The sequence below is a fragment of the Parus major genome, chromosome 3, assembly GCF_001522545.3.
Source record: "Parus major isolate Abel chromosome 3, Parus_major1.1, whole genome shotgun sequence".
Taxonomy (NCBI): domain Eukaryota; kingdom Metazoa; phylum Chordata; class Aves; order Passeriformes; family Paridae; genus Parus; species Parus major.
Genome location: NC_031770.1, coordinates 50,171,923 through 50,182,642, shown reverse-complemented (window position 1 = coordinate 50,182,642; position 10,720 = coordinate 50,171,923). Strand labels below are relative to the sequence as shown.

General features: G+C 40.7%; 1 protein-coding gene across 10 annotated transcripts in view; it reads left to right on the top strand.

The window, feature by feature from the left end:
* NHSL1 (NHS like 1) overlaps positions 1 to 10,404 on the top strand; it is a 182,598-nt gene extending 172,194 nt beyond the window's left edge. For 9 of the 10 annotated variants that reach the window (XM_015622391.2, XM_015622390.2, XM_015622389.2 and 6 more), the window contains one exon: positions 2,669 to 10,404. In XM_015622391.2, coding sequence (XP_015477877.1) covers positions 2,669 to 3,392 — 724 coding nt within the window. In that variant the 3' untranslated portion in view covers positions 3,393 to 10,404. The remainder of the gene's footprint in view (positions 1 to 2,668) is intronic. The other variant, XM_015622399.3, reaches the window with a different exon arrangement.
* Positions 10,405 to 10,720: the final 316 nt, after the last annotated feature.

The following is a 10,720-nucleotide window of genomic DNA, read 5'->3' as shown; positions in this document are numbered from 1 at the left end:
CCGAGCCGGGCGTGGCGCCAGCGCCATCGCGTGGCTGCAGCGCGCACTGCAAACCTCCCTGCCAGCCAGGGGGGAATTACCCAGATGTTCAGTCAGTGTGCACATCTGTGCATCGGGAATGAACGATGGGAAGGGAGCGGCTGGGAGCTGCCAGGCTGCAGATGCAAATGCTATTTTTTAATTTTTTTTTTTCATTTTTGAAACAAGTCCTTTCCAGACATTGCAAAAATCACATATCTATGATACTGACTTTCTGTAATTTACTGTTGTTATCCCTTAGGACGTGGCCTGTATGAGCCATTCTGAAAATGCTCTGTTGCATTCATGTTGCTTGGCTCTCTCTAGAACTGTGTCAAATTTGGCTTTAGAATGAGACGACCAGTAGCCATTCTCCTTTATGTATGGAGACAGAGAGTGGATTTCTGTGTATGTGCACATACCTTTAATTCTTCCTGAATTTGTGGGGAAATTGACAATGGAGCTGGATGTGACATACTTAGAACTGCCTGATAAATTATTTTATTAAGACCTTGCTTTTTCTGGCTTTGGACTTGAACCACTTTCTTCCTTGGTTGCTAATTAATAAAAAAGGTTTAGGTTTTCCCCCACTGTTTCTAAGAGATATTATTTCAGTAATTGGCACTCTTGACAAGACAAGAAATTTAGTGGTATGTGCATTAAGAACAGGAAGAACAGTCTTAAGTTTTAAGTCACAGTTTTGTTTGAACATATACCCTATCTGTGTCTGAAAAACCACCAAAACCAAATTATCTTCCATAATTTATACATACTGAGAAAAGCTGGCTTGGGGCTGACAGCAAACTGACTGCTCTGTACTGCATTCTCAGTCTTACCAGATCACTCCAAGCTAGGATAACAAAGTCTTTCCCTGCAGATCTTTTCAACTGAATTTTTATTTTTATTTTTTTTTCCCATTTAATTTGGGATTTGGTAGCAGTGCAACTCTGGCACTGCAGTGTTTAAAGATACCCATAGGCAGCCAAAACTCTAATGAAGGGAAATCTTTTCTGTGTAACAAATGCACGCACACGTGTTCACACACAGACTGGCAGAGCATCCAAGCACCAAAACCATCTGTTGCCTACAGCACTAATGCACAGTTAAGTCTAGATGAGGTTCCTACATTGGCTGCTCCTGAAGTCATCATTTTATCTCCTCACTGTCTTCTGTGTCCATTCATCCTCAGGCTGAATGGACATTGGCATTACATTCTTACTCCAGAAAGACAGGTGGAGGCAGCAGCAGCTGCTGAAAATGCCAGTTGGTACAGCTGTCTGTGGGGGTATCACAAGTGAGCTGTGCATCAACTTCGCCACTTAGGAGAGTTAGGATTGCTCCAAAGTCTTGGCACAGCCTGTAGCAATGTCTGTTGCTGCCACCTACTCAGCTGATGGATCCTGCTTCTTTGTTTTCAGTGGTTTTTTAATTATTAATAGGCTGTGATGCATGAACACATTTGAGCTTGCCTTGGCAAAGTCTCAAAGCTTTTAAGAAAGTAAAGCTAAAGATCACATTAAGTAGAAATCTGTTTTACAAGGGGAATGGTCTGGGTTGAACACATGCTTGATAAAAATTAATATAGAGTTTTATAGCATGATAATTTTATATCTTTAAGAAGTCTATTGACTTGCGTTAAACTTCTGCCAAAATACCATATTAAAAATTAGGCTTTATATAATCTTTTTTAATTAATTCTTGCTCAATCAGCAAAGAAACAAAGCAGCTGTGCTACAGATACCAGGCATGTACATTTCTCTGAGATTTCTAGTAATGTGAAAATGAGGCAATAAAAGTCCAGTTTCCACATATTCCCAGTTCCATGGTTATCCCTTAATTTATTTATTTTTTTGTGTTGTCCCTGCACTTCACATTTAAATAGACAAACACTCCGCTCTTTCATTTGGAAAGATAACTTTCTTGTCAGGAAGTTGGTCTCTCCTTCATTTAGATGAAAGTTGCAATGACAGAGCACCAACATAACTGAATTTTGTCTGTGCATTTTGAGAGGAGCTGGAAAAGTTTTTTTCTATATTTATTTTATATTTTGATTAGGGAGGGGCTTTTTTAATCATTTGATTGAGAATTTTTACATGTGGCTCCCTTTTCTCCGTCCTCAGCAGCAGTGCATTGCTGTGTCCTTTTTATGAAGGAAAGTGTACTAAACTACAGCTTTAATTCTCCACAGTGTCAAATGAAATTGTAAAATGCAACAAAACAACCCATATACTCTAGATGACACATTTTGAATCAAGTCCTCAAATTAACAGAGAAACAGCAAGAAGTATAAATCTTTGTAGCACATTAGTCTGAGCACTTGAATGCTGGCTCCAGAAAACCCGATTCACTAAATTTGCTAAAGTGTTCTGAACATCAGTATTGCCAGTTTTAGTAGTTTCATTGTTCCAGATTTGCAGAAAAAGAGTAATAAACTTATCTTATACCTCCAAAACCTGCATTGGTGCCTGTACAGTTCTGGTGGTGTTCTTACTCATGCTTTAGATTTAGATCACTTCTCCCTTTTCCCTGTCTCTGCTTTAGCTTAATTCATTGTCATCCCTCTAAACTGAGTTTAATTAGAGGAGATAAAAAGTTTCATTTTTGTGTCATCCTCTTTCTGTGTGTGTGTGTGTGTGTGTTTCAAACTCAGATCCAAAAGGAAAGTCCTTGGCCGTAAAGATTCTGAAGACGACCGTACCCGCAACCATTCTCCGTCACCCCCCGTAACTCCCACTGGTGCTTCCCCAAATTTAGCTACCCTCAAACAAGCCGGGTCTATTCAGAGAAGCGTTCGCAAGAGCAGCACCAGCAATGACAACTTCAAAGCCCTGCTGCTGAAGAAAGGGAGTCGCTGTGACACCAGTTCCCGTATGTCCGCAGCAGAGATGTTGAAGAACACGGACCCGCGGTTCCACCGGACAAAGACAGATGCCTCCCCCGACCTTTCCGACAGCCCTGCCAGCTGCTCGCCCAGCAAGAGCAAACGGGCCCAGGAAGAGTGGGCCAAGAGCGAGGGCCTGATGCCAAGGAGCATGTCCTTCTCTGGCACGAGGTACGGCCGGTCACGGACACCCCCGTCTGCTGCCAGCAGCAAGTACAACGTCCGCAACCGCATCCAGAGCAGCCCCATGACTGTCATTAGTGAAGGAGATGGGGAAGTGGTGGAGCAGTCCGAGGGCAGGGTCCAGAGGACTTTGGAAGAGCAGCAAGAGGGGCAGCTTGATATGTTTAACAGTGATGAAATGGACATGAATGACTTTCCATATGCTGAGGAGGCAGGCTGCAAGGAGACCTTGGATCCGGCCCATGCAGACTTAATGACTCAACCAGGTGCTTCAAGGAAGTACCTAAACTCTTCAGCTGAAGAAAGTTAAAAGGCAGCGTGACAAAAGGCTTCGGATATTAGTCTAGAAAATCACAGGGACTAGATTCCAGAAGAAGGCCCAGACCAGGACAAGGTTACTTTGCTGAGCATTTATTCCACGAACTGCATGTGTATGTTTAAATGCTAAAGCAATGGTGGTTCTGCATGGTTGGGTTGGGGTGGGGAGCACTTGCTTTGAATGAGTGGTCTGTGGCGTGAAGAAAGTTAACAGCTGAATTTTTTGTGTAAAGCCTTAGAAGTCCTTTTGTGGGTTTGGGGTGGGGAAGTTTTCTCAGAGTCTGTAGGGGTGTGAAGTTTTTCTTTTTCTTGAGACTGCAATTGTGCAAGCAAAATTTAGGAATAAGCCTGAAATGGGAAGGCTCCTGTGGTACAAGCTGGACATTTGGTTCAAAAGCATTGTAGTGATGCAGCGTAGTGCATTCGTTAAGCGGAGGGAGGCACAGTGAGGCACATTCACCTCTGAGAAGAGGGTAGCAGGGTTGGTGCTGGGGTTACATGGCTCCTTGGTGGAGTATGGCCCAGCGTTTGATGAAGCATGTCCTGCTCGAGCAATGAGCTCACCAGGTTATGGGTTGGTCCAGGGTACTGTGCTTGTAATTCTTTTTCCTGAGGGAAAATGAACTGTGTAGTTATCGTGGAAAAGGGAGCTGATTTTATAACACACTACTAGCTGCTGTGCAGCCACACACGTTCACTTGGTGAAACACACGTTTCCAGGTGATTTGCTTCCTTGGCTGGAGTATTCCCTTAGAGAATTAGAACAGCTGGATGTGTGCAGAGGGTACAAGCAGACATCAGGAAAGTGGGAGATGAATGAAGGAGTGTAGTGCCAGAATTTGGAAGGGTTACAGTCATGGTTTAGGAATGGTATTCCCCAATTTAGTGTTCTCACCAAACCACTCCAAACCATGTACTGCTCACTCACTCCCCTCTGCTCTTACCTCTACGGGTGGCTGGAGAGGAGAATTGGAGGCACAAAAGGTGAAGGTTGGGGGCTATAAAAGAAGAATTTACTGGAAACAGCAGTGAAGTAAAAAATGGACAGTAGCAGCAACAACACTTAGAAAGAGGTGAATGGCTCACAGGTGACTGCTCACCACGCAGAGCCTGGTAATGTGTGACCTGCTGCCCCACGTCCTTGTCCCCAGCAGTGTTGTGAGGTGGTGTAGGATAACCTCTGTGTCCTGGCCACGGCTCCTCCTGGCTACTGCAAAAAGTGAACCCTGTCCTGGCCGGAACCAGGGCAGCTGTGTTTCTGAATTAGAAAGAGAAATTTGACTTGCACTACTGCACTACTTGCAAAGCTGTAGGTGGAGCCCGTCTTTCAAAACTGAAACTTGGGAGTTGTGTATTGCCAGAAATCTGTCTTTCATTTATCAAAATATGGGAGACTATTACTTTTCATCACTTGAAAAACAGATACGTGCTAACTTTTGGTTACCAAAGAATAAGTTACAGTTACTTTCCTTTTTGATTTGCCTGCAGTATTGCTCTTCTTTTTTAACCTTAATAATTTAGTGAGGTTCGTTTTTATTGTATATTTTACAGATAATAAGAACATTTAACGGTTTTCCAATTGTAAGAAGACCATTAATTAAAACTGAAATATTGGCTGGAGTTTTTGGTTCTTGGTAGGAATGAAGCTTTTAATTTTTAATAAGAATTTTGCATCATTTGATGGCATGCTCAGTTTTTGTATTGTTTGTACATATTGAAAGTTGTTAAAATATCTTTTGATCTCCTTACCGTAGAATTTTTACATTTTTAGATTGCTTTTAAGAAGAAAAAGCACTCTTTGTAGATTATTTATTTTAGAGAAATATGCTTGTAATCTCTTTCTTCAATCCTTTACTTGTTAGTTATGTAAATTTCAGGGGCCTTCGTTTAACTCTTCCCTTCACAGGAGGGGAATAGTGCTGAAAATGCTGTGACTTTGCTTCAATAAAGGAAAAGCCTGCCAGTTGCCATATTGTCTTTTGAGTTGATTAAAATCTCCTTCAAAAGATATGTCCTGCAGCGTATGGCAACCCACTGAATGCCATAATCCATGCATCCAGCTACTAATCTCCAGTTTTCATTGCAAAATTTACTAATTCACTTTAGAGGCAACTAAAGTGTACTCACACATCCATCCCATTTTGGTATCTCAATTCTGAGACTAAAAAAATTTAAATAATCCTAAGATTTTTTCCAGTGTCATGTGAGTGTTTCTACTACTTCTCTCCTACTTGCAACCTGTCCCAGAAAACTAAAATTTTTGGAGAACCAGATTATAAGCAGAGTGAGTGAGAAGTGAAATGGACAAACTGAATGCAGCTGCACTCACTGGAACAAGGGTGGGATTAACTGGTGCGCAGCAAATTTTCTACCCTTTTTACATGCCAACTGTATTGAAAGAGCCATTGGATTTTTTAAATGAAAATAAAACCTAATTGGATAAAGTAGTTTGTTTCAGATATTAATACTGATCTGAACTGCATCCTGTTACAAAGAGATAGCGGTGGCAGAATGTTTTGCACTAAACATCCTGTGAATGTTGCTTTGGTCCGTCTCCCACAGCTGATCACATGAAACATGAAAGGACCAAGTCTTTTCCACAGCAGGTGCTGTCCTTTGAAAGCCATGCTAAATGCTATGCCACCATCCTGACAGAATAATGTGTAATAAATAATACTCAGGTTTGTTTTATTTTTTATGGATGAGAAAATCATCTAAGTGAAAAATGGATGCACTGGGCAAAATTGTATCTGGTGCCTGCAGCTTTTGCAGCCATTTGCAGCCTTTTGCATCAAGTGCCTGTAGGAGGGAGCATAGCCAGCTTGTTTCCTGGTGATGGCCAGCTGATGCTGTGCCAGTGATTTTTATGGGCTACGTGTGGAACATGTGGGAAAAGCCTGACTTAAATGCACACCATCTTGTCAGTGCAGGAAGACGAGATTAAACTTAATGTAGCCCAGGCTGAATTTCCTCTCTGGCCACAGGTAGCCTTGATGCTCCTCTAAAACCCACATCTGCTGAACTTGGGCTGAAGTTCAGGCTTTGGCTAACGTGCAGAAGGCAGTGTTCATGCAGCCCTACTGATGTTGCAACGTGACATTTTACACAGTACAAGGTGTAGCAAAATACCTTAAGTATGCTGAAATATATTTAATGGTGCTTATTTTTACCATTTATTTCGGTAGCTGATATAACTTTCTTACAGAGGTGTCACCATGTCATCTCCCCACAGGCAGAACTGGTTAATTATTTTGTCATGCTTACAACTTCAAAGTTGCTTTCTTAGTTAAGGTTCCTCCATAGGGAGGTTTTGCACTTGAGGTTTTATTGGTCTACAGCTGTAGATTAAATTTAGCAAACCTTTGCTAAAGACATCCAGAGCAGAAGGAGAGGAAGACACATATATGTAAACTTGGCTGTGCTGAAGAAAAAAAGCAGACTTGTCATCCTGATGCTTCATGCATCATACTGTTCCAGGGCTTGTTTGGAGTTTACAGCTGGTCTACAGTTTGCCTCTAAAACAAGAATATTGAAGGTAGATGTGAGATTAATTTCTGGTTTCTTCTTTACTGGGAATGGTTTTCAGCTTCAGTCTTTTTCTAAATCCTGCCCTTTGTTAACTCATTTCATGTTTCATTCCTTTATGTTCAAAGTTCTGCTATCAGATGTAGGCAGCCCCAATAACCCTGTGAATCAGCCCTCCAGTTATTCTGTCAGTACCTTCACAAGGCTCTGGGGCATTTACAGGTCTTCACTACTGTTTGTGGAAAGGAGAACTTATTACCTTAATTGAAATGATGGAGGTTATGCAAGGAGCAATAGCTTGGTGAGAGGAGGTTTGGAAGGCTACTGGATATCAGTTAAAATAATTGGGAAAGAAGTGGATTTGATGAATACAGGATTTTGAGAAGACGGGACTGGGACGCTGGTTCCTGCATAAGGCTCAGCCTGAAAGAAGGCGCTGCAGAAAAGGTGAAGCAAGGAGATTACTGAGAAGTACAGTGAATGCACAGGTTAAGGTATGGGGTGGGCAGGCTAGTGCAGATTCTAGATGATAAAGAAGTTTCAGCAAGTACAGAAGAGAGAAAAAGGCAAAGGAACAACAGAACAGCCACAGCAAGGAGGAAGAAAAAATTTTGGCCATGTGCTTCATCCTAGGCCAAAGTCAGTCAAACGTGGGGGAAAAGAATCCAAAACCCCTAACAATTTAGAAGAGGAAAATGAGCAACACTGGGTAGGTGGCTTGAACACCTAAATGTGGAAAGAATAAAGGGGATTGATTGGTTGGTTGATTGATTGATTGATTGATTGGGAAGATCAAAGCTCAGATTGATCTTGTCTAATTTCTGCCAACAACTCTGCATCCAGTGGTTCCAATGGACTGGGTACAGGTCTCCGGACACTTGCATTGGGATAACTTGTTAAACCTTCAGTCATTTCCTGAAGCAAAGAGAGGCCACTCATGCATGCAGCACAGGGAGGAATGTGTTAATACTACTGCAAGCAAATAGACCTTGTTTGATGTTCTTTGGATACCACAAAGTTGTGGAAAAGTCATTTATAGCAGCAGTCAGTGTTCAAACAAAGCCATTGCCACAGTATATTTGAATGATTCAAAATGATGCATTGTTTGATTTTATAGGAGAGAACTAAAAGGATGGACTTCAATGGTAAAACAAAGTCTTACATAATTTACAGTGGCAATGAGGAATCATTTTATCCGTTTTATTTAAAATAATAAATATATAAATAAAAACATTTAAAACTTCTGTACTCATGGAAGGGAACACAATGGCTTTACATTTGGTAGCTTTCTGAGTTCCCCCCTTATACTTAATTTTCTGAATAACTTTCAGAAGTGATTTCTTGCATGGTTAACACTAGAAAAGTCTTCTGGCAAAATTGATAACTCTCTTAGTTCTAAAGGGGTGTTACCAACTTAAATCAGAGTGCAGCATTAAAATCTTGTAACTACTTAGTGCTAGATTGTGACTGTGGCTATACATGGCTCTGTGTGTGAATTAATAAACATGCGACAGAGAAAAATGTAGAAATGTTTGAAATAAAGATGTGCTGTGTCATGTATTATCCTGAAAATCTGGGTAAAAGCCTTGATAGTGCCTCCCCAGCAGAATGCTGGGTACATTTTATGTGGCAAATTTACCTCTTTGCAGTTGGGTGCTTTCACATAATGTGCAGCCAACCTTTTAAGGGCCAATCAATGCTTCTCCCAACAATGCTAATGGAAAGTGTCATTGATTTTTAGTAGGAAATTGTCTGTTAATAGTGAATCCAAATGTATGTGTATAAGCATGGGGGGAGGAACATAGAGAAGAAAGTCCAATTCCAATGTTCCTGAATTGCTTCTGTCTGTAGTACACTGGTCTGTTTGTGTACCAACCTTCAGTATAAAACCAGAATCGTTAGCTACTGAAGGGGAAAAAAAAAACAACAAAAGAATCTCTCAAGACTCCTAAGGTAGTAGAAGTTTCTGCATTTTCACTAACACTGGGAAAAAAAACCATGAAAAATATAATCAAATTAAAATTTAAATCTGTGTTTAGAGGTTAAAACTAATTTGTGAGATAAAAATATATAAGTTATGAAAACAAAAACCCAAAACAAAACAAAAACCTCAAAAAACCCCAAAAATTCCAAAACACCACAGGATTAAATCCTGCAAACAAGAAATACAAGAAACAAAATGAACTATCTGCTGTCTGAAGAGGAATGTTGTTCATGTGCATCTGGGTAGTACACTAATGTCTTCTTTAAAAGTTAAATATGTGTTGTTGCTTTTTCCAGAAGAAATTACAGGCTGTTTCTAACAGTCTTTTCACACTGGGTTGCAGAAAATGGACACAAATTCCTGCCTATGGGAGTTAATTTTGGGAAAAGCCCCTGATTTCTAGGTCAGTTTAAAACATGTGAAAGAGCATTACAATGATACAAGTATTCAGTGCCCAGTGCAGCATCACCAGTTGAGAAGCTGCCTCAGTAGAAGATGGGTCCATCCTTTTTGCCTTAATCAGGGTATTGTAGTGTGCTGCCTGGAAATGGTGATTTTGCAGATTGCTGTGCCAGCTGGGAGCTGCAGTGTAGTTCAAAGGGTTCAGAAGGCAAAACCCAAGTTTAAGTAGTCAGTACAGCAGTCACAGACTAGGGAATGATAGTGATTTTAATGTATTTACTTTTTCATAGAGTCCTGATACAAAACAAAAGTACATTTCAGAGAGGAGACCCTAAGGCAAATGGGTGCACAAGGGAGCATGTGGCTGTGAGCAGAGGTCATGTAGTTGCACAGAAGTCCAAGTTTGGGTCTAAAGTAGCTTAAGTTCATTTGCAAGCCATGGATAAACAATATTAATCCAAATCTGGTGATCCCAAATGAAGTTGGCATGTTCCCATACATAACACACTTGGATCTTTTAGGGCAAAGATCAAACAAATTCCACAGGAAGGTCTCTTGTGATACACAGGGCAAAAAGTGTACCTCAATGTAATATTCAAGAGCCAGCCCTTTATTTATTCCAACACAGAACATTAAGCCTGATTTCTCCATTTACTGATGTCTTTTCTTGCAAAATTTGTCAGAATTTGAGATTGTGGCATGTGGAAACCTGGAAAGTAGTTGGTAGGTTATTTCTGAGTTTAAAAAACCACAAGCAGTACTCTGGTTTTAGACTGTTAAACACAACCCAAGGCAAGCAAGCTGTGTAACATAAAAGCTTTTTTTGAAGTGCAGCTTTGAAGTCTAGGACTGACTACAACAAATCAGTCACCAAATGCATGGGATGAGTTACTTGCATGTTGGATTTTGGGAACAAAGAACCTAAAAAATTACTTTCTGGGCCACAAACTTGCTCTTTCAAATGATTACCAGTATCTGGAAAATTGTGACCTCTTTGAACTGAAAGTCCATGTTTGAAACGATCTAAAATACTTGCTGAGAAAAGAGGGAAGAAAGTGTCTTGATAATAAACTGAAATGCCTTTCTCAAGTCATTCTGGTTGTTACTCTTCTTTGTTGAACTTTTCCTTCTTGGGATAAATCAGATCTCATGTTATCTATTCTTGTAGAGTGCCTTAGCAGTACTCTTTCAGCAGGTGTTTCTCATCCTGCTTGAAACATCTTGCTAGCATCAAGAGTCTTTCTTTGTCATACTGGTACATCTTTGGAAGGCCTGCCAAGAATAAATATGAAGGGAATTTAAGCTTGACTGTCCTTTATGCCCTAGTCTGTAGACTATGGACTTCCCAAAGTATCTGGGAAAATCCCATCAGGAGCAGCAGCTCCTGCTTCATTGCCAGTCCATGTGTG